Source organism: Rhinopithecus bieti, unplaced genomic scaffold (assembly GCF_001698545.2).
Source record: "Rhinopithecus bieti isolate Rb0 unplaced genomic scaffold, ASM169854v2 scaffold_7681, whole genome shotgun sequence".
NCBI lineage: Eukaryota > Metazoa > Chordata > Mammalia > Primates > Cercopithecidae > Rhinopithecus > Rhinopithecus bieti.
This window is the reverse complement of record NW_016806571.1, coordinates 5,207,955-5,234,490: the sequence shown is the minus strand read 5'-3', so window position 1 is coordinate 5,234,490 and position 26,536 is coordinate 5,207,955. Positions and strand designations below refer to the sequence as shown.

At 48.4% G+C, this 26,536-nt stretch overlaps 3 protein-coding genes across 11 annotated transcripts in view; 1 reads left to right on the top strand and 2 right to left on the bottom strand.

Annotated features, from left to right (window-relative positions):
- IFT172 (intraflagellar transport 172) overlaps positions 1-11,788 on the top strand; it is a 44,365-nt gene extending 32,577 nt beyond the window's left edge. For 3 of the 6 annotated variants that reach the window (XM_017876974.1, XM_017876973.1, XM_017876970.1), the window contains 19 exons: positions 470-612; positions 2,139-2,232; positions 2,381-2,445; positions 2,637-2,817; positions 3,060-3,169; positions 3,288-3,417; positions 6,740-6,838; positions 7,036-7,145; positions 7,274-7,337; positions 7,456-7,542; positions 7,805-7,921; positions 8,574-8,684; positions 8,877-8,996; positions 9,869-9,964; positions 10,183-10,242; positions 10,328-10,426; positions 10,714-10,867; positions 11,058-11,149; positions 11,640-11,788. In XM_017876974.1, the coding sequence (XP_017732463.1) occupies positions 470-612; positions 2,139-2,232; positions 2,381-2,445; positions 2,637-2,817; positions 3,060-3,169; positions 3,288-3,417; positions 6,740-6,838; positions 7,036-7,145; positions 7,274-7,337; positions 7,456-7,542; positions 7,805-7,921; positions 8,574-8,684; positions 8,877-8,996; positions 9,869-9,964; positions 10,183-10,242; positions 10,328-10,426; positions 10,714-10,867; positions 11,058-11,149; positions 11,640-11,729 (2,022 nt within the window). In that variant the 3' untranslated portion in view covers positions 11,730-11,788. Of the gene's footprint in view, positions 1-469; positions 613-2,138; positions 2,233-2,380; positions 2,446-2,636; positions 2,818-3,059; positions 3,170-3,287; positions 3,418-6,739; positions 6,839-7,035; positions 7,146-7,273; positions 7,338-7,455; positions 7,543-7,804; positions 7,922-7,977; positions 8,067-8,573; positions 8,685-8,876; positions 8,997-9,868; positions 9,965-10,182; positions 10,243-10,327; positions 10,427-10,713; positions 10,868-11,057; positions 11,150-11,639 lie in introns of those variants that run through there. The other 3 variants (XM_017876972.1, XM_017876971.1, XR_001886526.1) reach the window with 3 other exon arrangements.
- Positions 11,789-11,864: 76 nt separating this feature from the next.
- On the bottom strand, positions 11,865-13,822 carry KRTCAP3 (keratinocyte associated protein 3). 3 transcript variants are annotated; one of them, XM_017876977.1, is made up of 7 exons: positions 13,729-13,822; positions 13,406-13,590; positions 13,267-13,326; positions 12,893-13,099; positions 12,641-12,775; positions 12,101-12,213; positions 11,865-11,975 (listed from the first exon to the last, which is right to left on the bottom strand). In XM_017876977.1, exons 1-6 carry the CDS (start codon positions 13,754-13,756, stop codon positions 12,106-12,108), a joined length of 723 nt encoding a protein of 240 aa, XP_017732466.1. In that variant the 5' UTR covers positions 13,757-13,822; the 3' UTR covers positions 11,865-11,975; positions 12,101-12,105. The 3 variants fall into 3 exon arrangements, with proteins under 3 accessions (XP_017732466.1, XP_017732467.1, XP_017732468.1); XM_017876978.1 differs by having other exon boundaries at positions 11,865-11,972; XM_017876979.1 differs by lacking the exon at positions 13,267-13,326.
- An 87-nt stretch (positions 13,823-13,909) lies between these two features.
- Positions 13,910-26,536, bottom strand: part of NRBP1 (nuclear receptor binding protein 1) — a 13,305-nt gene continuing 678 nt past the window's right edge. The window contains exons 2-19 of one of the 2 annotated variants that reach the window (XM_017876975.1): positions 21,878-22,107; positions 21,566-21,688; positions 21,271-21,372; positions 20,798-20,887; positions 20,590-20,630; positions 20,125-20,219; positions 19,604-19,627; positions 18,512-18,595; positions 18,244-18,302; positions 17,997-18,095; positions 16,246-16,378; positions 15,656-15,761; positions 15,462-15,512; positions 15,223-15,358; positions 14,983-15,036; positions 14,833-14,896; positions 14,545-14,600; positions 13,910-14,460 (exon numbers count right to left, since the gene is read on the bottom strand). In XM_017876975.1, the coding sequence (XP_017732464.1) occupies positions 14,356-14,460; positions 14,545-14,600; positions 14,833-14,896; positions 14,983-15,036; positions 15,223-15,358; positions 15,462-15,512; positions 15,656-15,761; positions 16,246-16,378; positions 17,997-18,095; positions 18,244-18,302; positions 18,512-18,595; positions 19,604-19,627; positions 20,125-20,219; positions 20,590-20,630; positions 20,798-20,887; positions 21,271-21,372; positions 21,566-21,688; positions 21,878-22,087 (1,632 nt within the window). In that variant the 5' untranslated portion in view covers positions 22,088-22,107 and the 3' untranslated portion in view covers positions 13,910-14,355. The remainder of the gene's footprint in view (positions 14,461-14,544; positions 14,601-14,832; positions 14,897-14,982; positions 15,037-15,222; positions 15,359-15,461; positions 15,513-15,655; positions 15,762-16,245; positions 16,379-17,996; positions 18,096-18,243; positions 18,303-18,511; positions 18,596-19,603; positions 19,628-20,124; positions 20,220-20,589; positions 20,631-20,797; positions 20,888-21,270; positions 21,373-21,565; positions 21,689-21,877; positions 22,108-26,536) is intronic. The other variant, XM_017876976.1, reaches the window with a different exon arrangement.

Here is a 26,536-nt window from a genome sequence, read left to right as displayed (position 1 = left end):
AAAAAAAAAAAAAAAAAAAAAAAGAAACCCTGAAATTTAGCCCTTTTCCTGTTAACTTTTTATTTTATTTTATTTTTTGAGACAGAGTCTTGCTCTGTCACCCAGGCTGAAGTGTGGTGGCACAGTCTTGGCTTACTGGAACCTCCACCTCTTGGGTTCAAGCAATTTTTCTGCCTCAGCCTCCCGAGTAGCTGGGATTACAGGCACTCACTACCGCGCCCAGCTAATTTTTATATTTTTAGTAGAGATAGGGTTTCACTATGTTGGCCAGGCTGGTCTCGAACTCCTGACCTCAAGTGATCCTCCTGCCTCGGCCTCCCAAAATGCTGGGCTTATAGGTATGAGCCATCGCGCCCAGCCTCTTCCTCTTCAATTTAGAATAGTTATTGGATCCTTGTCAAAGCCGAAGTCAGAGATAAGAAGGGAGCAGCTCTGTATTGAAGGACTATTGAGTGACTTTGCTTTACAGGTGGCCAGGACTCAAGGAGGAGCTAATGCCCAGAAACACGTGGCCTATCTGTGGGCAAAGAGCCTGGGAGGAGAGGCTGCAGTTAGACTGCTTAACAAACTGGGACTCCTGGAAGCTGCTGTTGACCACGCTGCGGACAATCGGTGAGGCCCCAAGCTTTCTCTCCACGGGCCCCATCGCAGGCAGAGCCACTATCTAGAGAAAGAAAATGATGTATAACTGAAAGATCCTTGGAAGGACATGATAGAGTGGCATGAATAAATTAACTGCTCCTATTCCCTAGGGACTCAGAACAGTGTTTAACCTTTGGCTGTTCTAAGAAGGGTGGAGAGGAAACATTGTAAAGCTAGGACTGCAGACTGTACTAAACCAATAGCTTACTCCTGGGTAATGGAAGTGTGATTCTGTCAAATGCAGAGTGAACTTTTTTTTTTTTTTTTTGAGTCAGGGTCTCGCTCTGCTGCCCAGGCTGGAGTGCAGTGGCACGATATTGACTCACTGCAACCTCCACCTCCTGGTCAAATGATTCTCCTGCCTCAGCCTCCCAAGTAGCTGGGACTACAGGCACACGCCACCACACTCAGCTAATTTTTGTATTTTTAGTAGGGATGGGGTTTCACCATGTTTGCCAGGATGGTCTTGATCTCTTGACCTTGTGATCCGCCCACCTTGGCCTCCCAAATTGCTGGGATTACAGGCGTGAGCCACTGCACCCGGCCGAACTTTTTTTTTTGGAAGCACCAGAGTCCATGAGGCATTTTATTTGTAAATATGTATTACATCTCTAGAAAAAGAATCCCAGGGTTTTCCCTCGTATGTGTTGTCTTGCTTCTTCATGGTCCATGATGCCAGCTGAGGTTGTCAGTACAATAAAACCAAACTGGCAGGATGGGAGCAGATTATTCTGCCATTTTTGTAGATCTCTGAGTTGCACGTCAAATCTGGGGCTGATCACTCTGCACTTGTTTAGCCTGACTGTGAGGTGTACAGCAGTTTTCCTAGCTGTGATCATTAATGATTTCAATATCACCAATTTACCATACTTCAGCATCACAATTAGAAACCAGACGATGACTCTGGAGCACAGCCTAATAAGGACCTGGCGTTTGCCTCTCTTTCCGGAGTTATTGATGCTCTTGAGCGCATCAGCCAGGACATTCATGCACACCATTGTGGCGGCACGGAAAGGTAGCTGAAAGAGCAAAGTGAACTTTTCTTAAGCTACTGTTATCAATGCCAATCATGAAGTCTGATGCTGAGGGTGGTCTTGCTCATTTTTTGGAGAGCCTATATATCTGCTAATGTAGCTGGAGCTCAGGAGGAGGTGGTGAGCACCAGGAGCCCTCCTAGCCCTGTCAGCGTAGGGCTGCGAGGCTCACTCCTCCCTTCCCCTTTGCAGGCCCAAACTCCTTCCTCAGGAGCAGCTGGCCTCAGGGAAGGCATAGGCTTTTCCAGACATCTCTTGATCCACACTGACAGTGACGTGGTCTTCACAGGGCTGCCTGCCTGTCTTCCTTTTTATCTCTCTATGCTTTTCTGTCACTTCATATCCGTTATCCTTAAATCTGTCACTTTTTCTCCCCTCAACTCTGTCCTTTCTGTTTTGTCTTGTTCCTTTTTTGAATGGAAGCATGAAGTAAGAAAACCTTATCTGCACTTTCTGTTTCAGCTCCTTTGAATTTGCGTTTGAACTCTCTCGGCTGGCCCTCAAGCACAAAACCCCTGAGGTTCATCTCAAATACGCTATGTTCCTGGAGGATGAGGTATGGGTGTGACTTGGACCCTGACCGCAGAGCCCTCTTACTCCATCCCCTAGTGCACTGCTCCTGGGTGTGCATACCCCCAGGCTCATGCCTGCCTGTGATGCCAGTCTCCTTCTCACCATGCACAGCTGACTTGCTCTCCCTGTAGGGGAAATTCGAAGAGGCTGAAGCTGAATTCATCAGAGCTGGTAAACCCAAGGAAGCAGTCCTCATGTGAGTTACCCCATATATTCCTTAATCCTGTTTCCCCAGTCACAGTCCTAGGATCTTTCATGATTATCTTGACCTTCACTCAAACCTAGAACAAATCAGTGTTACACCCCTCAGTGACATGGCTGTTTGTCTCCCACTACTGGGGCCTCAGTCCTATACTCAGTCTCTCCTCTGTCCCCATCTGGAGGCAGGTTTGTCCATAACCAGGATTGGGAGGCAGCTCAGCGTGTGGCTGAGGCCCACGACCCTGACAGTGTCGCCGAGGTGCTTGTGGGACAGGCCCGGGGGGCCTTGGAGGAGAAGGACTTTCAGAAAGCAGAAGGGCTGCTGCTCCGGGCCCAGAGACCAGGCCTGGCCCTCAATTATTATAAGGTGGGGCACTGGATGCAGGGCCATGAGGGGAGGGGAAGAGGTTCTGAGAGCCCACAGAGAGCCACACTGACCCCTGGTATGAAGAAAGATCAGGGAGGTTAGTATTGGGGAGTGGGAAAGACAGGAAAGAGGAAGGAGAAGAGAGGTCCAAGGACCCAGGAGTCTGTGGGCCAGAGCACCTGTGTGGCAGTGGGAAGTGTCATGCCTGCCTCTGCCCTCTTGATACCTGGAAATCTGAGCAGGAGGCTGGATTATGGAGTGACGCTCTGCGGATCTGCAAGGACTATGTGCCCAGCCAGCTGGAAGCTCTGCAGGAAGAGTATGAGCGGGAAGCTACTAAGAAGGGGGCCAGGTATGAGGCCAGAGGTCCAGGCAGCATTGGCAGGGCTGGGAGGGTCATGAGGCGTGCACAGGATAGAGCACACTGCTCCCCACCCCCATGCCAAGTCCCAGCGTTCTCATCTCCACAGGGGTGTGGAGGGACTCGTGGAACAAGCTCGACACTGGGAGCAGGCTGAAGAGTACAGCCATGCTGTGGACTGCTACCTCAAAGTGCGAGACTCTGGGAACAGTGGACTGGCAGAGAAGTGCTGGATGAAGGTGAGGGCAGCAGGCCCTTTCTGGTGTTCCTTCTCCCTAGGCCTCTATTCACACTCAGCTCCACTTCTCACATCTGCAGCTCTTTCCTCTTGTGTCTTTTTCTTTTCAGTCAGGTAGCAGGAATCTGTGGAGTGCCTGCTGGATGATAGAGCCAGAACCTCTGAAGGCTGTAAAAGCGGATATAAGACAGACCCTGACAGCCAAAAGTTAGGGGAGTTAGACCAACACATGGCTCAATATCATATCTGAGTAAAGACTAAAGTGCATGATTTAAAGTAGAATTCAGAGAACAGTGAGATCTCTGTGGGCTAGAGGGGTCAGGAAGCCTCTGTGAAGAAGGAGGGAGGACTTGGATAGGAGCTGGAAGGGCAACTCCATGCACAGGAACTGGCCAGACAGGGAACATGAAAAAAGCTTGGGCTCCGTCTCCCCCACCCAACATTTCCTGAAAAGAAGCCTCCAGCAAATTAAGCCAGGCCAGTATGTGTCACACATAATAAGACATACTGTGTTGGAGAAACCAACAGGATATATACAGTCATATGCCATATAACAGCGTTTTAGTCAACAGTAGACCACATGGGTGGGCGTGGTGGCTCACCCCTATAATTGTAGCACTTTGGAAGCCGGGGTGGGTGGATCACTTGAGATGATCCCATGCCTGGCCTTAGATAGGTTCAGTATACAAATACTTACCATTGTGTTATGGTTGCCTACAGTAGTCAGTACAGAAATGTGCTGTACAGGTTTGTAGCCTAGGAGCAATAAGTTCTATGCAACCTCTACCTTGGTGTATAGTAGACTATACCATCTAGGTTTGTGCTGTGATGTTTACATAACGATGAAATCCCCTAAGGACACATTTCTCAGAACATACCCATCATTAGACAATGCATGACTGTAGGTATATGTGTGTACATGTATATAAAGAGATTTATTAAAAGGAAGTGGCTCATGCAGTTATGGAGATAGACAAGGCCCAAGATCTGCAGGTGAACTGGCAAACTGAAAACCCAGGAGAACTGATGGTGTAGTTCCTGTTTGAAGGCCAGCAAGCTTGAGTCCCAGGAAGAGCTGATGTTTGAGTTCAAATCTGAAGGCAGGAAGAAGCCAGTGTCCCAGTTTAAAGGCAAACAGGAAGAATTCTCTCTAACTTGGGAAGGAGCCAGGCTTTATGTTCTGTTCACGCCTTGAAATGATTAGATGAGGTTTATCTACAGTAGAGAGGGCAATTTGCTTTACTCAGTCTACCAATTTAAATGTTAACCTCATCCAAAAACACTTACAGAAACACCCAGAATAATGTCTGACCAAATACCTGGATACCCTGTAGCCCAGTCAAATTGATACATAAAGTTAACAGTGGCATATATATATAATTATATTTTAATATCTTTAAAATTGGGATGCACATATAGTTTTTTATACTTTAAGTTCTAGGGTACATGTGCACAACATGCAGGTTTGTTACATATGTATACATGTGCCATGTTGGTGGATGCACATGTAGTTTAAGTGCACCTTAGATACAGTGAAATCTGGTGGGTGGGGGTCATGAAGAGGGTGAAATTGGCCATCTAAATGACATGTTCGTATGGTGATGGCCCTGCAAAATTTCCCTTAGGTTTTGAGTTTCTGTTTGTTTGCTTGTTTTTTGAGACGGAGTCTTGCTCTGTCGCCCAGGCTGTAGTGCAATGGTGTGATCTCAGCTCACTGCAAGCTCTGCCTCCCAGGTTCACACCATACTCCTGCCACAGCCTCCTGAGTAGCTGGGACTACAGGTGCCTGCCACCACACCCAGCTGATTTTGTTGTGTTTCTTTTAGTAGAGACGGGGTTTCACTGTGTTAGCCAGGATGGTCTCAATCTCCTGACCTCGTGATCCACCCTCCTCGGCCTCCCGAAGTGTTGGGATTACAGGCGTGAGCCACTGTGCCCGGCCTTTTGAGGTCTTATAATTGAATAACCCCTAGAAGTTAGAGGGAGAGAAGTAGAAAGAGGGGCTGATGACTGGTTTTGAGGTTCTAGCAGATTTTAATTGGCAGTATTGAGTATCTGATATGTGTAACTCGGGAGCCCGGCATGACTGTACCTTCAGATTAGTCAGAAGATGGCTTCCTGATGCGGACAGGGCAGATTAAGCTTTGAAGGGCTTGGCAGTAAGAAAGGGAGGCAAGAACAGTGAGGGAAAGACCAGAGGGGATTAGCATAAACTACAGCTAAATTGGATTGTGTGGAAATTGAAATCTGGTGAAGATGTCAGCGTCCTAATGGAAACAGTGTGCTCTCATAGAACACCTGCTTTTGTGGAATTTCTGAGTTTTAAGTGTTGAAAGGTATCATCAAGATCATCTGTACCAGCACTGGCACTAGAAATATAATGCAGTCCACAAATGTAAGCCATACATGTCATTTAAATTTTCTAGTAGCCACATTTAAAAAGAGTAAAAAGAAACGTGAAAATCATTGTAATATATTTTGTTTAACACAGTATATCTAAAATACCACCATTTCGTCTGGGCACAGTGGTTCATGCCTGTAATCCCAGAACTTTGGGAGGCCAAGGCAGGCAGATCACTTGAGGTCAGGAGTTTGAGACCAGCCTGGCCAACATGGTAAAACCCCGTCTCTACCAAAAATACAAAACTTAGCTGGGCATGGTGGCGGTGGGGGCAGGGGGGGCCTGTAATCCGAGCTACTCAGGAGGCTGAGGCAAGAGAATTGCTTGAACCTGGGAGGCAGAGGTTGCAGTGAGCTGAGATTGTGCCACTTCACTCCAGCCTAGGCGACACAGCAAGACTCTGTCTCAAAAAAATTAAATAAAATACTACCATTTCAACATGTACTCACACACATTATTTAGATGTTTTCCATTCTTTTTTTATACTAAGTCTTCAAAATCCAGTGTGTACGAATGAAGAAACCAAAGCTCATAAAAGCCCAACACAAATAGTTACAGAATGCCCTGGACTCCTCATTTTAGGAGTCCTTTCTCTTGTACTCTGCTACGAAGATTTTACTTATAACAAAGACCTTGAAAATGATTTTGTCAAAGGTAGAAGGTTCAAATGCAGTGACCTCAGGCAGCACAGGAAGTGTCTGAAAGAGTTAATGAACTGAGAGGAAAGATAGGTCCACTGATGGCTAATTAAAGGATTTAATGGACCGTGGGCCAGGCTCTGCCCAGGAGGGTACAAGGTTGAAGGAGAGAGTAAGAGAAAAAGTTGGCATCTGGAGGAGAAAAATGTATGAAATGGATCAGGCTGAGGACTCAGCGGTATTTGTCTCTCCTACCCATTTCCATCTTCTCTTCAACCACTCAGGCAGCCGAACTCTCCATCAAGTTTCTGCCTCCCCAACGTAGTATGGAGGTCGTTCTGGCTGTAGGACCCCAGCTGATTGGAATTGGAAAGCACAGTGCAGTAAGCAGGGTGCTGGGATGGAACAGAAACAGATTGCACAGAGATGGGTGCAAGGGTGACATCTACACCCAGGAAGGTGTATGAAGTGGGCCTCCTGGTGGGCAAGGCTTGCAGTCCTGAGGAAACAGATGGGAGAGCTCACAGCGGGAAGACTAGGAGCGAGGAGAAAGTCTCCATGCTGATTTCCCATTGTGCAGGCTGCAGAGCTGTATCTGAATCTGGACCTTGTCAAGGAAGCAATCGATGCTTTCATCGAGGGTGAGGAGTGGAACAAGGCTAAGCGTGTAGCTAAGGAGTTAGATCCCAGGTAAGCTTGTAACCCCTTCTTACCAGGAAATTCTCTTTTACTTCCTTTTGTAAAGACTGGGAGAAAGTCTTATGGGGAGGGTTGGTATTCTGGAATATGAAGATGGAGCTCTCTGAATATCTTCACAGGTACGAAGACTATGTGGACGAGCATTATAAAGAGTTCCTCAAGAACCAGGGCAAAGTGGACTCGGTGAGACTTGCAGAGTTAGCAGGAGGCAGAATGCAGGGAGAGACTCACAAGATTCTCTCCCTCTTCTTTCCCTCATGTCATCTCTTTTCTCTTGTAACTCTGTCTTCCGTTGACCCAGCTGGTGGGTGTGGATGTGATAGCTGCTTTGGACCTGTATGTGGAGCAGGGCCAGTGGGACAAGTGTATTGAAACAGCTACCAAGCAGGTACTGCTGTCTTCCCATTCCCAGTTTTTCTTTACATTTTCACTTGATTCCCCACCTGCTTCAAAGCTGCATCTCTCCTACCTCCACAAAAACCCAAAGCCCAAAGATTTCTAATGGGCATCAGATAAGCTCAATCTTAAACTGGGGTCAGAGGTTTGCATATGCCCTTTGTCTCCTCAACAAATACATGGCCTCAAGTCACCTCACTGCTTGGTCTTGCTGATCCCAACTTCACGCATGCTTTTCCTCCACCCCTGTACAGAACTACAAGATTCTGCACAAGTACGTGGCTTTGTATGCAACTCACTTGATCCGGGAGGGTAACTCTGCCCAGGCATTGGTCCTATATGTACAGCACGGAGCCCCTGCTAACCCACAGGTACCAGCCTTCTCCTTGGATTGAATGTTTCCACAAGAAAACTCTTTCTCTTCTAGAACCACCTATCTTCTCAGGAACTATCTTCTCAGAGGATTCTATCCTTAGAGAACATCATGCCCAGAGCCCCCAACGCATCTCCAGAAAGGTACAGCCTCCCTGGAGGCTGTGTATTTGCTAAGAGCATGGGGAGAAGTTTGCAGAAACTTCCAACTTCTGTTTGAAGAAACACCCATGGAGCTCCCCATGCTGTTAGCAAATACACAGGCACCTGTCTTTCAGAACTGAATCCTGCACATACCTCTAGGGCCTTTACTGACTTCCTCCAGAGAATGAACACTGCTGCCTGATCCGAGAGTCACAGCCCATTAATGTTGTGACTCTGCATTTACATTTGTACAGTTGCCCACACTCACACAGCACCAGCTAAGAAAGTTATTTCTTCCTCTTTTCATCAAAAATAATCAGCACTTAAAAATAATTCATTTCATTAAAAATAATCAGCACTTAATCATCTGCCACTGTCTCCCAGCTCTTGCACACACACACCCATTTCTACACACAGAGCCTGTTTCTCCTCCCTTTGGCCCCACTCCCACTGACTTTCTCTTCTAGCTGTGCCCTTCTCAGATGCCCTTCTCCCCTCTACCTCTAGAACTTCAATATCTACAAAAGGATCTTCACTGACATGGTGAGCTCTCCTGGAACCAACTGTGCCGAGGCCTATCATAGCTGGGCTGATCTTCGAGATGTCCTCTTCAACCTGGTGAGGAAGTTGGGTTGACAGGAGTGAAGGGGCTGCTCTGTCTGTCCTTGTCCTCATCTCTTCTTTCATGCACATAAACCTTTATTCTCAGATGTATTTTACCTTCCTCTGCCAGGTGGCCATCGGAGACCACTCTATGGCCCTGGCAGTCCTCTGACCCCTGAGCCAGGCTGTGCTGTCTCCCTCCTCTAGTGTGAAAACCTGGTGAAGTCCAGCGAGGCAAACTCTCCAGCCCATGAGGAGTTCAAGACGATGCTGCTGATCGCTCATTACTATGCCACGCGCTCTGCGGCCCAGAGTGTCAAACAGCTGGTGAGATGTAGGAGGGCAGAGGAGCACTCAGTCAGAAGGGCTCATCCGCAGATGTATAAAGCTGAATTGATTCACATTCTGGATTCTTCAGCTTGGGCTCTGGAATCTCCCCACCTCTTTCAGCTTCTCTTCTGTCTAAACAAATCTTTAGCCCTTGCTGAGGTTTTCTTCTTCTGACCTTCTTAGGGCTCTGTGCCCACACAGCCTCAGCCTCATTATGTTTAAACATCCAAATCCCATGATTTATTTATTCACCTCTTATAATGTATACATATTTGGGGCTTATTTGTGACTGTTCACTGTATATTTATTTAATGTATTTGGACAATAGAATTCTACAAGTGGAAAGAACCTTATAAATAATCTAGGTGGCCGGGCACGGTGGCTCACCCCTGTAATCCCAGCACTTTGGGAGGCCGAGGCAGGTGGATCACTTGTGGCCAGGAGTTCGAGACCAGTCCGGCCAACGTGGTGAAACTCCATCTCTACTAAAAATATAAAAGTTAGCCAGGTGTGCTAGTGTGTGCTTGTAGTCGTAGCTACTCAGGAGGCTGAGGCACGAGAATTGCTTGAATCCGGGAGGCAGAGGTTGCAATGAGCTGAGATGGCACCACTGCACTCCAGCCTGGGTGACAGAGTGAGACACTGTCTCAGAAAAAAAAAAAAAGAATTGAACTTAGGCCCAGGTCTGTTCAGAGAAAAGAAAAAAGGAAAGGAAAAAAAAAAAAAAACTAAGACCAGAACAGCTTGAGATCCAGAGCAGTTTAATAATAATTGTTGTTTTTTAGTTCTGTGGCTGCCTTACAGGATCATTGGTCTGGTAGCTCAGTCACTTTAGTGCCATATTCATAATGCTTTGACTTTAATCCCAGGAAACTGTGGCTGCCAGACTTTCTGTTTCACTCTTGCGTCACACCCAGCTACTACCTGTAGACAAAGCCTTCTATGAAGCAGGCATTGCTGCCAAGGTGAGCTGGGACAAGGAAGGGTGGGGCAGATGGGAGGAAGTCAAAAGTTGGAAAATAGAATATCCTTTCTGCTCTGGTAGAGGAAAGCTGAGTGTAGGGCTGATGTTACAGAAGATGTAGTCCTCCTATATCTTCCTGGATTTTTCTCCCTGGATCCCAGAGAAGTAGCATTCAAACCCAGCTTGTTCACTCCCATTTGCAACTCTTCTCTGCTGCAGGCAGTTGGCTGGGAGAACATGGCATTGATCTTCCTCAATCGCTTTTTGGACCTGACCGACGTGCGTAGGGAAGCTGTGCCCCGAGGGTGGGGGTTTTTGCCGGTCGCAAGCTGTGCCTAGCTCATGGTTGCCCACTCTACTGCAGGCAATCGAGGAGGGGACGCTGGATGGCCTTGACCACTCTGATTTTCAGGATACAGACATTCCCTTTGAGGTGCCACTCCCAGCCAAGCAGCATGTACCGGTAAGGGCACAGGGTTGGAAAATGGGAAGGCCTCACCAGTGTAAGTGCCTTGAGGAGGGAGAACATCTTTGTGCTACCATCTTTGGAAGGACCTCAGCCCTCACTACTCTTTCACTGAAAGTAGAAGCAAAGTAGAAAGAAAAAGCTGTGACTATCCCCCAATCCAAGGAGGATTTGTGGCTGAAAGCTGGTATATAGGATGAGGGCTTAGCAAACCCCCTCTTCACCCATCTACCCCAACTTGCCCTGCCCTGTGTGAAGCTACCACTCCCTCTTGTCCTTTCCAGGAGGCTGAGAGAGAAGAGGTTCGAGACTGGGTGCTTACAGTCTCCATGGACCAGCGGCTGGAGCAGGTTCTGCCTCGGGATGAGCGTGGTGCCTACGAGGCCTCCCTAGTGGCAGCAAGCACTGGGATTCAAGCCCTGCCCTGCCTTATTACAGGTATAGAAGCCTACAGCACCCCAGATCCTGTGGTGGGTGGGAAGCAGCAGGATCAATAAACTTAATTTTACTAGGATTCAGTAAAGGGTACAAAAGACAGGAACATGCTTTCTACCCCCAGGCTGCTCCTCATTTTTCCCTCCTCATTCTCTCTCAAACCCCAGTTCACCATTTTTTTCTTCCTCCACAGGATACCCCATTCTGAGGAACAAAATTGAATTTAAGCGGCCAGGGAAGGCTGCTAACAAGGACAACTGGAATAAATTCCTTATGGCCATCAAGGTTAGAGAGGGGGACTTGAAGAATGAAGGCAGAGAGGGCAGCACTAAAAAAAAAAAAAACAAGTCCGGGCGCGGTGGCTCACGCCTGTAATCCCAGCACTTTGGGAGGCCAAGGCAGGTGGATCACCTGAGGTCAGGAGTTTGAGACCACCCTGGCCAACATGGTTATAAACCTCGTCTCTACTAAAAATACAAAAATTAGCCGGGTGTAGTGGCATGCACCTGTAATCCCAGCTACTCAGGAGGCTGAGGCAGGAGAATCGCTTAAACCCAGGAGGTGGAGGTTGCAGTGAGCTGAGATCGTGCCACTGCACTCCAGCCTGGATGACAAAGCAAGATTCCATCTCAAAACAAACAAAAAACCCACATACACACTAGAAAGGTGGGTGGGATTGCAGGAAAGCAGGTGCAGACCCTGAAGCCTGCGATGGAGCTGATTTTCTATTTCCAGCATTAACAAGTTCCTCTCATGTTCTTCCATTTGCTTACAGACCTCCCACAGCCCAGTGTGCCAGGACGTGCTGAAATTCATCAGTCAGTGGTGTGGAGGGCTCCCCAGCACCACCTTTTCCTTTCAGTAGTCGGTAGAGCTGAGGAAGAGTTAGGGCCTCTCCCTCATTAAAGTTTTATAAATAACTGAGACCACTGTATTCTTTGATCAAAGTCACTCCCAACATCACACAGTGCCTTTTCCCCAAAAGGAATCATAATCAAGTGAAGAAAAGAGAAGTTACTTTATTACAATTTATTATCTCATCCCGAGGTCAGGGCCCCTTGCTTAGTGGGGAAAAAAAACCCTTTAGGACTGAGTCTTGGAACAGCACCTGCTGGACAGAGGGGAGAACCAACCCGGGTCAGAGGGGGAAAGCAGCATGGCAAGACCTAGACCCAGTTCTAAGAGCACTTCCCTGCCCCCACTCTTATCCAGGCCACCACCTTCAAGGCCCATTACCTGTCCTAAACCCAACTTCTCTGTGATGCTTGGATTTCTTGACTTCCATCCAGTAGCTGCTCATTTTCCTGCCTTTTATGCTTAGGAGATTCAAGCTCTGTCATTTCCTCTAGCTGCAGAAGAAGATGGAGTTAGACACCCTTGCCCTGAATGATAGGTCAGCATCTTTTTCTTTTTATTTTTTTATTTTTTTGAGATGGAGCCTGGCTCTGTTGCCCAGGCTGGAGTGCAGTGGCACGATCTCGGCTCACTGCAACCTCCACCTCCCGGGTTCAAGCAATTCTCCTGCCTCAGCCTTCCAAGTAGCTGGGATTACAGGTGCCCGCCACCCCACTTGACTAATTTTTTGTATTTTTAGTAGAGATGGGGTTTCACCACGTTGGCCAGGCTGGTCTCAAACTCCTGACCTCAAGTGATCTGCCTGCCTCAGGCTCCCAAAGTGCTGGGATTACAGGTGTGAGCCACTGCACCTGGCCGGTCAGCATCTTTTCAACACAGCCAGTCTCTGTGGAATGAACCCTTCCTGTTCACCTTCCTTACCTGCCCCTGAAGTCCCTCCTTCCTGCAGGGCCCAACTCCACGTAGAGTGAGTGCAGCCACACAGCAGTAACCAGATAGAGCAGCCTCCCCTGCAGACATGAGCAAAGAAGGGATCCAGAGAGCCAAGGCTGTATCCTGAAAAGCAAGAAGGATGGGGAGTAGGAGGGAGTAGGGTAAGTGCAACAAAGAGGGGAAATTAAAACGGCAGGACCAAGGCTTTGTAGACCACAAGAAGGAAGAGAATGTGCTCACATAGATTCTTGTGGGGTCAAAGGGGCAGTCGGTGTGTCCCGGCCCCTCATCCAGTGGTACCAGAGGATCCAGCAGTCCTGGGTGGCAGTCAGCAATAAGGCGGCGGCCACCGTTGGCCACAGTGAGTGACACGGCAAGAAGGAGGCCCAGAGAGCAGGCAGCAGACAAGAGCAGGTTCACCAGAGCTAGTACCAGCAGGGCCCAGTGCTGGCAGGGACAGATCAGGGTGAGCAGCCTGGGCCTGGCTAACTCCCAGTGACTAGACACCCAGTTTCTCTATTTGAGGCTCCTCCAATCTATTGAAAGACCAATCTCAGCCCCCATTTCCCTGACTCAAGCCTACTCGTTAAAAGCTCCAGGAAGTCCCTTCTCACCAGTGGAGGGTGAAGAAGGTTCCTGGATGCCAGGAGAGCCACAAGTCCCACGGAAACGCTCTGTGGAAGACACAAAGCCTTTGGCTTGATGGGCTCTCTGGGCGCCCGACCCCCGCCCCGGGCCGCCTGCCGCGCTCACCAGCAGCCCCGAGCCGACGGAGATGACATTGGCCACGGTGTACTCTGGCGTGACAGCGCCGCGGGGATTGGCCACGTGCCGTAGGACAGTGCCGTGCAGCACGGCCCCCAGCAGCAGGTTCACGTGGCCCACCAGGATCAGCGCAAGGCCCACGCGCATCAGCCGCCGGGGCCCCCGGGCGGCGTCTGCAAAGCACGGGTGAGGGCAGGGTTGAGTCGGGCGGGGTGGGGAAAGACGGCTCCTGGCGGGTTAACCGCACGCCGTAGGACGGGCCAAGGGTGGCCCCAGGGTTAGGAGACGAGACGCCAGGTCCCGGAAGTTACCGAAAGCGCAGAGACTGCAGCGCCTCATCCCGTCCGCCTCGCCGGCCGCAGGTCCGCTCTACCTGGGCCCGGCCCCGCCCCAACCTGGGCCCCGCCTCCGTCCCGGGTTCCCCTCCCACCTGGGCCCCGCCTCCGCCCCGGGCCCGCTCCCCCTGGCAGGAAAGGCGCGAACACACGACGCTTTTAGCAAAAAGTAGACTTTTATTACAGCAGCAACTGAGGCGAATCGAATGGCCCCCCAGGGCCACCACTGCAGCACCACCTTTCTCTCCCGCCCCGGCCGCCCCAGCGGGATTGTAGAATTCGGCTCCCCTAGTGCCCGTGGGCCTCCTTTCCACACAGGCTGGGCGGGAGCCGGCAGATCAGCGACTAGCCCCCAACTAGAAGGCGGCTGCTGAGAAGGCCCAGGCCCACGTCTGTGCAAAACAAGTAAACAAAGTGCAGAGGGGAGGAAGAAAGGGGAGGGGGAGGATGATGCTCAGAACCAGGGAGCCCCCCCAGCCTTCCTGAATAATAAAGGAAGGAAGGGGCTTCACAGGGTAATACTGACTGGGGGGAAGGGATAGGAGGGCTGCAGCACGTCCAGGGACAGCCACAGCGCAGATCAGGGCCTGGCTCCAGTGAGCTCTAAGAGGAGACGGTGACAGCGGCTGAGTTGAGGGTACTGTTCCTGGCAAAATTGAACTTGTTCAAGGTCTCTTCTAGCAGAGAAGTCAGCCGGCTCTGGTCAGCCTAGGGGAGAAGTGCTCAGTGACATGGGGGCTGAGGAAGAGAAGGCATGGGGGCAGCCAGGGCAGATGAAGGCAGAAACCTCACCTCACTAATGAAGCCCAGCTGTACCAGCTCAGCTGCCAACTCGGGGATGTTCTCATCTGACAGAGAAACAGGAGGGGGTGAGTACAGTATGGGACTGAGGGACCTGGGGCCCTTCAGACAGCCCCACTGGGGCTAAACTGTCAGATCCACCCACTGCTTTAGGGGCTAAGATAGTCATTCTATGTGAGTCAATGTGTTACTGCCTTGTCACCTTTCCCACCCCTGAATATGTCCCTAAAAGATAAGGCTCATAGACTCTCCATCCTCTGAGGGAAAGGAGAGACTCACTTGGCATCAGGTCACAGCTCAGGTGCCGGTTCAGTTTGTCCTCCAGCTTCAGCAGAAGCGTCAGCTGGAGAATAGGACAGTCAGAAAATGAGACTCTTCTTCCCTACCCTCTGGCCACCAGCCCTGCGCAACCCTAGCCCTGAGCCTTACATGGTGTTTGACTCCCTCCTCCACGGACTCAATGTTGCACTGCATCAGCACCACCTAGGGAAGGAAGAGAGGGTCACTCTAGAGACCTGTCCGTAAAAAACCCAATACCTAGACGTCTTTCCAGCCCGTAGGGCATGGCTGTTAGGGAGCATTTTCTCTAAAGGATGGAGCCTTATTTGAGATGTCCCCTCTCCCTTCCACCACAGCCATGGAGACAATCCACACCCACACAGCCCCCACCTTGCGAGTCTCCACCTCAGCTGGTTCAGGTGTCGGAGTCTTGACAGAGGGAGGCACAACAGGTGATGTCACCTCCTCCTGCTGTGGCTGCTGGGGCCGAGGCAGCCCAAAGGCTGTCAGAGGATAGATCCCATTCCTGGAAGAAGATGAAGACAGGTCACATGGGCTCTGTGAATGCCTTAGGATACCCAACCCTGCTTGCTTTCTCAAGAAAGCCTGTCTTCTCACTCTGCTCTCACCTGACATCTTCAAGGAATTTATCTAATTCCAGAGCTGGTGACTGAGAGTACCTGGAGGAGAAAAGAGAAAGGAGATGGAAGAAAGGAAACAAGCAAAATAGCAAATTCAACCATTCCCAGAGAATGGACAGTTTACAGAGCCTCAAGAGTGGTAGTGACCAATTTGCCTTTTTCAGACCCTCTCAGTTACTCACAAAGTCTGAACTGGTTCTCTTCCTGGTCCTGCAGGGATTTCAGCCAGTACAGCACTGGTATCCATGTTTTTGGTGATCTCCTCCAGAGCGTTCTCTGGGATCATGTCTGGATGGAGTGGGATGTTATGAAGGGACAGTCAGATTAAATGTCATAGAAGGCATGCAGGCAAAGGGGTAAAGAATCCCTTTGGAGGCCTGGTGCAGTGGCTCATGCCTGTAATCCCAGCACTTTGGGAAGCCGAGGTGGACAGATCACTTGACGCCAGGAGTTCAAGACCAGCCTGGCCAACATGGCGAAACTCCATCTCTACTAAAAGTACAGAAATTAGCCAGGCATGGTGGCACATGCCTGTAATCCCAACTATTCGGGAGGCTGAGGCACAAGAATCGCTTGAGCCCGGGAGCTGGAAGTTGCAATGAGCTGAGATCAAGCCATTGCACTCCAGCCTGGGAGACAGAGTGACACTCTGTCTCAAAAAAAAAAAAAAAAAAAAATCCCTTTGGATATAGAAGAGGAAAGCAAGCATGCCAGTGATAGTTACAGGGTTCCAGATTGGAAGACTATTCCCCACAGGGCCAAGAGGACTCACGTTGGTGTCCCACAATGCAGTGGGCAGCAAGGAGTTTGAGCGACGGCACTTCAAACAATGCTGGGTGGAACAGAAGTTCTCTGGCCGTTGGTCTGCGAGCAGGTTCAGACTGCAGGCACTTTTGAATGAATTCCTAGAAAAGAAAAGAAGGAACTGGAGCAGGCATCTGGCAAGCCCCTCAATGCATTCATCTTTATAACTCTCATTATACTTAGCACAAGGCTTTGTACATAGTAGGGGCTCAGCACTTACTGAGAAAACAATATATTGATAAATGCACCTGAAAGGGCTTCAAAAACTATAAGATATTATATGAAAGACACCAGCCACTGCCTTTCTGGGTTTAATTATTTTTCTGCTCTCCAACCACAAGCTTTCTTTTTTCTTTAATGTTCACACTTTCTTTTTCCTTAGTTTCTACCTCTGCTTTATTAGCCAACTCACTGCCTATCTTCTATTCTAAATCTTGCCAAATTTAGCTTAGGCTGGAGTATAGTGGCACAATCACAGCTCACTGCTGCTTCAACCTCCTGGGCTCAAGCAGTCCTCCCACTTCAGCTTCCAGAGTAGCTGGGACCACAGGCACGTGCCACCACACCCAGCTAATTTTTATATTTTTTTCACAAGAGATAGGGTTTTGCTACGTTGCCCAGGCTAGTCTCGAGCTCCTGAGCTCAAGTGATCCTCCCACCTCAGCCTCTAAAAGTGCTGGGATTAAAAGTATGAGCCACCATACTCCACCGCCTCCTTTTCTACCTCCTGCACATCCCATGACAACCTGCTTTCCTGCTTTTAACCTTGAAAGCTAACAAGGTCACATACCTCATCTTTCACTTGAATACTCCACCTCAATGTTGAAGTAGAAACTTACTCCACACTATCCTCCTGACTTCCCACTAGTCTTCTTTTCTCTCCTGTTCCCTATTATACTTATCTAATGAGTTACAAACTGTTCTTGTTTGGATTTTCCTGTCCAAGCTCTACTTACTATAGTCTATCAACTGATGCATAACCTTATGTCTTTTAAATCTTGGCTCATTATTTCAGGGCACCATCCCTAACTAAAACTGTATAAATATAAAATCCCAAACAACTGGTTTAATTTAAATTGACTGATGTACTTAAAAATATAAAAATGGCTGTCTGAGAGTATACAGCAATTGCCTGAAGTAACCATCAAATTAATTTACCTCCATGTAGGCACATTTAAATTCACATACATTTTTTTTCTTTTTTTTTTTTAGAGACAGTCTCGCTCTGTTGCCCAGATTGGAGTGCAGTAGCCCAATCTCAGCTTACTGCAACCTCTGCCTCCCAGGTTCAAGCATTTCTCTTGCCTCAGCCTCCCGTGTATTTGGGACTACAAGCACACACCACCACGCACAGCTAGTTTTTGTATTTTTAGTAGAGACAGGGTTTCACCACGTTGGCCAGGCTGGTCTCAAAGTCCTGACCTCAAGTGATCCGCCCGCCTCAGCCTCTCAAAGTGCTGGGATTACAGGTGTGAGCCACTGCGCCCAGCCAACACACAACTTTGAATCCCAGTATCATCCATCTTAACCCCCTAACCTATGTGTATATATGCAAAAACAGGGTAGGCACCTCCTAAGAAAATGTTTACAGATTTTGCGTGTCCTTTCTGTTTTATGTTCCCTAGCTCTTAGGAGCATATGCCCAGTGGATACAAAGGAAGAAAAACCAGAAGAAATTTGAAGGTCAGTTGAGGAGGGAGTGATCCTGAAGATCCTTACCCTCTGTAATGGGTCTTCTAGAAGCTGGATGGCACTGCTGATGGCTTCCTGTGGCACATATGAGGACTCTCCATTGCCCTGAATCTCCAGCACTGCCATCTTCAGTGAGGAGGAATAAAAAAAAAAGGAGACACCTAAGAACGTCAGTGCTCCCACAATCACTCCTTCCAAGCCAGCGCCTTACTTGTCCTCCCTCCATTACCCCTTCCATCTTCTCATTTGCCCCCCTCCCCTCCAGTCTCCTCACCTCCAGTGCACACATGCCAAAGGAGTAGATGTCCACTGCTGTTGTCACATTAGTGACTTCTAGGGAAAACCGAGAAGGCTTTGGTTAATCAGAGGATTGGGGGCTAGGGTTGGCAGGAATGCCTTAGGAAGAAAAAAAGAAAAGAAAAAAATATTTTGTATGCTGGTAGAGAAGGCCTAGAAGTTTCAGTTATATTGCCTCTGTACCTCAAGTTATAAGGTGCAAAAGCAGGGGATGAGGACAGGGCAGAGAAAGCAGGAAGGCTCACCTCCATACTCTGGTGCAAAGAAGTGTAGATTCTTCTGCTCTTCTCGACAAGTCTTCACATGATTGTTGATAGTGTCAGGAGCCACTGAGAGTAGGGGAGACACACACAATCTGACCACCATCAACGAAGAATAGTCTCACTCCAGAGAAAGGCCCCAAAAGCCAAATTCTCTCCTAAAGTCTGCTTTCTGATGACCCTCAACAGGCACAAACATATCCCCTTTCCTGTCCTGAACTACAGACCACACATGGACGCCACCTACCTCCCCTTTCTTAGTCCTGCTGCTTCTTATCTAATGTCCCTAAATCAGGAGCAACAAAAGCACCAGACTAAATTAACAGATACACAGGGACTTTGGGCTAGTCTAGAAGCAATGCAGTTTAAGGAAAAACTTTCACTTGTGCCCCGTTCACCTTCCCTAAATCCCAGGTACATCTAATCCCTACTCACATGAAAATATTTGGTTTTAGTTTTTTCATCCACCCTGCAAATAACATAAAAACACAGGCAGCCCTTCCTAATCTGGGACAATTGGAGACCTCAGGAACTTGGATAAATAAGGATAAGAAGTATTAACATACAACTCAGGAGGTAGCCTCCTTCTTACCCACCTTTGCTGAGTGAAACTCAAAAAGAGCTCAGAATTGAGCTAATACCCTTGAATCAGTTCCACTTTTAATCCACCAAAACTTTTTAGACTCCTATTCTACCCCCTTATTCCTCAACACTGCCTGCCACAGGGCTGAATGAGGAAACAGGACCAGGCCCAATTTGGACTCACTCAGATCATCAACAATGACCACAAGTCACAGAGGATCTGGGAGCACAGTATGATCTGGGAAACTAGCCTGATGATGAGGGGGAACATGAATCCAGGAGGTAAGTGGCCAGCCAGGCAGAATCCACAGGAAACAAGCAGGTTATGGAGGGGCAAGCAGGCGGAGGGCTGGCAGGGCAGAAGCTAAGCAGGCATAATTAGGCAGGGAAGATAGGAGAAGAGGGTTTGCTCCCACGACTGCATGCACTGGGCAGCCGCCAAGGGAGCAGAGGGAGCACAAACAGAGCCCCAAGTGGGGCAGAGGGAGCTCTCACCATTAGCAAAAATCCTATGAAAGACTGTTGGGAACAGAGCAGCCCGTAAGCGGGAGGGAGGAAAACAGAGAAAAGTTGTGAGCCATGGAGCAGCCAAGCCCCAGACAAATGGACACACAAATACCACACAGACACAGCACACAGAAATGTTGTACACTGCACACAAATACACAGCAAATGAAAGCACTCACAGCAGGCACAGCCTGGAACCTCCTCTGGCAGGGTCTGGCCCCAGGACTCAAATCAAACCTCAAACCCGTATCTCTTGCCCTTTCCCAACCTCCTATCACTATCTCTGTATTGACCCTAATTTCCTTTCAAAAAGGTGTAAGATTATATATCCTACCCCATCTCCACTAATTAACTGGCCTCTCCTATGAATTACTCCTAGCAAGGTCCTTTCTCTTCTCACCGGCCCACACTTCAGAATTTTGCTCTGTTATCCCCCATTCCTTTCATCTTACCCCCATGGTTCCCAAATTCCCGAGGCTCCCCTGCCCAGAACCTCTCCCTCCCCTCACCAGAGCCAATCTTGATGAGTCCGTTGTGCTGGATGAAGATGGTGTCACAGGTCAGGTTCCCATGGATGATGGGGGGGTCACAGGAGTGCAGGTAGCTGTGGGGGCACTGGGCTGTTAGAGGGGCCACTGGGAAATTAAGGGCAAGGGGAACCCAAGGGTTAAGAGGAGCAAGGGCCAGGTCTCCTGCTGGTCACCATAAAGATAATCCCCACACTCTGAATCTCCATTATGCCTGATGATTTAAAAAGCTGGATAAGCACTAGGAGAAAGAGGTAGGAGGTAAGTGTTGTGGTTAGGGCATTAGGATGCACCCTTTAAAAGACCCGTAGGGGGCCTAATCTTGACAGTATATGATTCAAAGAAAGTGGGGAGAGGCAGAAGAGAACAGAAGAGTAGTGCCCTGAAATCTGTTTGGAGGAACTAAATCAGGAAATATGGGTAAGAAACTAACCAGGTACTACTTACCTTAGGGCAGACAGGATTTGTGTGCACCAGCGCTTCCATGCCTGGAACAAAGTTTGATCCAAGGGTCAGCAGTAATTCCCTCTCTTAACTCTCTCCCACCAGCTCCTTCCATCCCTTCCTGATCAGCTTCATTATTAACACAGTAATTTTTAAGCCCCCCGTCCCGCCCCACCCTGAGCCTAAAACTTTGTCTGCTCTCCTTCTATACCTTTTCATTCATGGTCTTGTGGTTCTTTTTGGTCTTCTTCAGAAATTGCTTCAGACTCCCAGATGACATGTATTCTGTGATAAAAATGACCTGGGAAGGCAAAGCATTTACTAAAAGGTCTTATGGTAGAAATGATCCCTTCCCTTGTAACAGATTTTAAATTTGAAAGTTTGTTAAAATTTCTCTCCTTTTGTTCTTAGCTTTACTTACTTAGACTAAATAGGGCAATGAAAACTACTAAGCAATAAAAGTTATGGGAAGAAGGAAGCAAAAGTTCACTCATTTTCTGCCCAATCTATAGCCATACAAAAGGCATAGGTGACAACTGAAGCCCTACTCTTATCGCCATTGCAGCTGATTCCAGTTCTGTTTCAAAACTACCTTGTTTTAATCTCTGAGTATAAAACGAACAATAATAAATGCAGCTAGTCTCTTTGCAGTAAGTTCAGGAAATATGGGGAAAAAATTCTTACCCTGGCCTTGTTCTCTTTAATGTCAGCCCAATATTTGTGAAACTTAACAATGTTAAGATGCTCCAATTGAATCAGATTATCAAACACAGCACGAACCTTTTCCTGAGAGCAAGCGAGACAGTGGAATAACAGAGTTCATAAATCACTGTAATAATCCTGAGAAGCCATTTCCTGTCCCTCCCCAGAAATGAACTGACCCCAACATACTCTCCTCATGGGCAGCTTCCCAACACCAATTCCTCTCTAAATCACTGTTCCAACATTCCTCAGGCTTCACCTTTTCAGCATTACCTACCTCCTGCAGCTTGTAGTTCTTGCGCTCAGAGAACTGTACCTCATTCCACACAACCTCTACACCTTCCTCTGTATCCATGGCCAGGTATGCACTGTCAATACCTGGTACATTCCGTTGATTCACCTGAGAAGAAATTCATATGAAAGAGAATTAAAGTTATCTCGCAAATCCTCCATTTTAACACTCCATATGATCATCTCCTCCTAGCCGCCAACCTATTGAGGTTTGGTCGGCCTCTTTTAAGACTTCGCTCTTCCAGTTCTCACCTTTCCAGAATTCACTCCCCCAAGAGTGACTGTACCATCACCTTACCTCTTCTCGCCTCTTCTGCCAGCGCCCACAGGGCGACTCTTCCAAAATCTCAGACTCATCTTCACTTTCTTCTTCTTCCTCTGGGGAAGCAGCTGAGGTTGTGGAGGTCACAGGAGGTGACACTGATGTCAGGCCAGGAGCTGAAGATGAGGATTCTACCTTTGGGTCTGAGCCACTGCTGAGTACTGTCTGGGACTCCCCCTCCGACATGCTGGAAGGAACACTCAGATCTGCATTGGTTGGGGCAAGTACAGAGGGAGAAGGCAGAGAGAGTCAGGATACATCTGTAAAGATTTAGTAATCCAGGCTGGACGCGGTGGCTCACGCCCGTAATCCCTTTGGGAGGCCGAAGTGGGCAGATCACCTGAGGTCAGGAGTTCAACATGGTGAAACCCCATCTCTACTAAAAATACAAAATTAGCTGGGTGTGGTGGCATGTGCCTGTAGCCGCAGCTACTCAGGTGACTGAGGCAGGAGAATTTTTTCTTTTCTTTTTTTCTATTGAGACGGAGTCTCACTCTGTTGCCCAGGCTGGAGTGCAGCGGCACAATCTCGGCTCACTGCAAGCTTCGCCTCCTGGGATCACACCATTCTCCCGCCTCAGCCTCCCGAGCAGTTGGGATTACAGGTGCCCACCACACGCCCAGCTAATTTTGTGTATTTTTAGTAGAGATGGGGTTTCACCGTGTTAGCCAGGATGGTCTCGATCTCCTGACCTTGTGATCCGCCCGCCTCGACCTCCCAAAGTGCTGGGATTACAGGCATAAGCCACCGCGCCCGGTCAAGAATTTTTTGAACCAGGGAGGTGGATGTTGCAGTAAGCCGAGATCGTGCCACTGCACTCCAGCCTGGGTGACAGAGCAAGACCCCATCTCAAAAAAAAAAAGAAAAATTTAGTAATCCAGCTGAGCACAGTGGCTCACCCCTGTAATCCTAGCAATTCGAGAAGCCAAGGCAAGAGGTTCACTTGAGGCCAGGAGTTTGAGACCCAGCCTGGGCAACAAAGTGAGAGCCCATCTTTACAAAAAAAATTTAAAAATTAGCAGGGTACACAGCTATAGTCCCAGCTACCTGGGAGGCTGAAGGGAGAATCACTTGATTGCCTAGGAGTTTGAGGCTGCAGTGAGCTATGATCATGCCATTGGCTGGGCAACAGGGGGAGACTGTCTCAAAAAAATAAATAAATAAAAAGATTTAATAATCCTAGTAACTTCATCTGCGAATTCAAAAGAAAACAGGCCAGGCACTTGAGACCAGCCTGGACAACATAACAAGACCCCAGTCTCTACACAAAATTTTTAAAAATTAAAAATAGGAAATACACACCACCTTTGTTTCCTTTAAATCCAAAATCAGAATCAGTCCTAAATACTGCAACATTAACTATTCTCCTAACTCAAGTCTAGAGAAGGTGAGCTATCATGGTTGAAGATGACCCACCCAGGAATGACAAACACAAGATTTACGGCAGTCTAACCTCACTTAGAGTCAGGTTCAAATCAACAGCAAAATCAGGTGCTCCATTCCTTCTTGGCAAATATTCATCCAACATGCTTCCCTTTGAATCCCCAAGTACACCCTATTTGTACTGTGCTCCAGAATTAAGCTATGTGTGGCTCACGCCTGTAATACCAACACTTTGGGAAACTGAGTAGGTAGATTACCTGAAGTCAGGAGTTCAAGACCAGCCTGACCAACATGGCAAAACCCTGTCTCTACTAAAAATAAAAAAATTAGCCAGGTGTGGTGGCACACACCTGTAGTCCCAGCTACTCAGGAGGCTGAAGCAGGGGAATCACTTGAACCCAGGAGGCAGAGGTTTCAGTGAGCTGAGATTGTGCCACTGCACTCCAGCTTGGGCAACAGAGTGAAACTGTCTCAAAAAATTAAAAACAAAAAAGCTATATGGGCGCTATTCAGAACAGATGACTCCAGACTCCAAAATGTTGCACTGAGACAGCCTTAAGGCCGGCCCTGTAGCACCCTCAGCCAACTTATCCAGCTGAAACCGTTGGCTAATTTATCCAGCTAGAACTAACCTTGGCATTCACTATCCATCCCTTCTCTACACAGAACAAGCCCGCCAGTCCATGGTGACGCTACCCTTGGGGCAGGTGACTGGCAGTTGTTAGTGACTTCAACCCTGATGACCTCACCTTTCCTGTGATGTGAGTGTGACAAATGGGTATTGGTTAACAACATTTTTTTTTCATTCACTCATTTGACAGATTTTTTTTTAAGCACTTATTGTGGGCCAACCATTGGGCTAAGTCCTTGGGATACAATAACAAACAAAATAAATACCCACATTCAAGCAGCCACAAATTCAAGTCAGAGCTAAGACTTTAAGCTTCCAGCTTTCATTTCATTCACATTGCTCAAAGGCTCTGAAGTTTCCATTCTCTGGGGCACTAGATCTGATATAGGTTATTTCTTTTTTGGCGGAGGGGATGGAATCTCACTCTGTTGCCCAGGCTGAAGTGCAGTGGTGTGATCTGGGTTCACTGCAACCTCCGCCTCCCAGGTTCAAGCGATTCTCCTGCCTCAGCCTCCCGAATAGCTGAGACTACAGGCATGCGCCACCACACCTATCTAATTTTTTGTATTTTTAGTAGAGATGGGGTTTCACCGTGTTAACCAGGATGGTCTCAATCTCCTGACCTCATGATCCGCCCGCCTCAGCCTCCCAAAGTGCTGGGATTACAGGCGTGAGCCACCGCACTGGCCTAGGTTATTTCTTACAAATACAAATAACTCAATGTACAACTTTTATAGGAAAAAGTATTATACAGCATAACATTTTTTTCAGGGTCATGGGTACTTGAAGAAAAAGAATTCTCAAGAGCTGAATGCCATTAACTTGTACAAAAAGTCACAAGACAACCACTTAATGTTATTCTGTATCTCTAAGAACAAAGACTGAAGGAGTTGGAACCTGTGTGTGCTTGGCTCAAGAGAGTGCATTACAGTATGAAAGACATACCCTGGGCCGCGCAAGCTGGCCCATGCCTGTAATCCCAGCACTTTGGGAGATGGTGGAGGTGGACTGCTTGAGCTCAAGAGTTCAAGACCAGCCTGGGCAACAAAAATATACAAAAATTAGCAGGGTGTGTTGGCACATGTCTGTAATCCCAGCTTATTCAAGAGGCTGAAGCACGAGAATCACTTGAACTCAGGAGGCAGAGGTTGCAGTGAGCCCAAATGGTGCCACTGCACCACAACCTGGGTGAGAGAGTGAGACTATGACTCAAAAAAAAAGAAAAAGAAAAAGAAAAGACAAAGAAAGTGATACCCTGGAAAGTAAATGTGCTCCTGTAAGTTCAGAAGTCTCCTGTCAACACACCAATCTTTTAAAAGTCCACATGTATTTTAGAACTCTCTGATGCCCATTTGTGCCCATCTCTGCCCCCAATCTACACTACATTTAACTCAACTAAAGAGATTTTTATTAGAAGACAGTCTAGTGAATACCAAAGAGCAATAGGCAGTACAGAGGAAATCTGGCAAGATAGTCTTTCCGTATGTTATTTTCTAGATCCTGGCTTATTCTAGAGAGATTTGCCAGGCGCGCTGGCTCATGCCTGTAATCCCAGCTACTTAGGAGGCTGAAGTGGGAGGATCGCTGGAGAGGGATTTAACTCAGCCAGCCAGGAAAGCTACTATCTGCCTGTTTTAGTAATCTACCAGAAAACTTCTGTTAGAGATCATGTTCCTTCATCGGAAAAGTAGCTAAGAAAATGGTAAGACACTATCAGTTACTTCCTTGAGCAGCTACACTCACTGAATGCATCTAGAATCTGAACTAAGTAAAATTCCCAGCCAGATTACAATAGGAAATAACAGTAGAATTCTAATACAGGAAAGCTGTAGCCAATGGACTCCAAAGAAACTTCTGGACCCAGGACACAAACAACTAATCCACAGTAGGGCACCACAGGAGACACCAACCCTTCATCAGATATATGCCCTTGGAATTTGCTTACCCCCCACCCCACCACCTTCCTAATTTTTGTGACTTTTTGTCCCTTCCTAATTTTTCCTCCGCAGGCAAAATGAGGGCAGTGCCCGAGATCCTCCAGCACTCCTCTTATTGATGAAGAAACCTCTGCGACACTGGGAGTTTTGCCTAGGAGCCGCTGAGAGGTTTAAAAGAGATCACACATGGAAAAGCTCATAAGCGCCCATAAGGGGATTCTCCTTGCCGCCTCCAGCCACCCTGAGACATGCAGTGTTCACTTTGGAGTAACGCAGATCGCCCTGCAAAGTTTTTCCCCGAGACTTTCGTTTACTGGACAGCAGACCCTCTGCGTGTCAGCTCCTCTGCAAGAGCTCACGGGCCCGGGCCTCTCAGCTGTCCTCACCCTGAGCGGACCAGAGGGCCTCTGAGACCCGCAGCACTGTCCAGTGGGAAATAAAACCGCTCGGGAGAGGAACCTGGCCCCTAGAATTTCACACTCCAACAGGTCGCATGCCCTGCGCCTGGAAGGCAGCGACGGCCCGCGCAGGCACCAGGCTGGGGCCCAGGGAGCCAGCGGCGGCCACCTCATCAAAGGCCGGCCCGGCAGCGTAGTCAGGGCCGCAGGCCACGCCCCCGCGCAGTCGGCGCACCGCCCCGCGAGCAGGCTTGGCCAGGCCGCCGCGCTTCCGCAGACCGCCGGG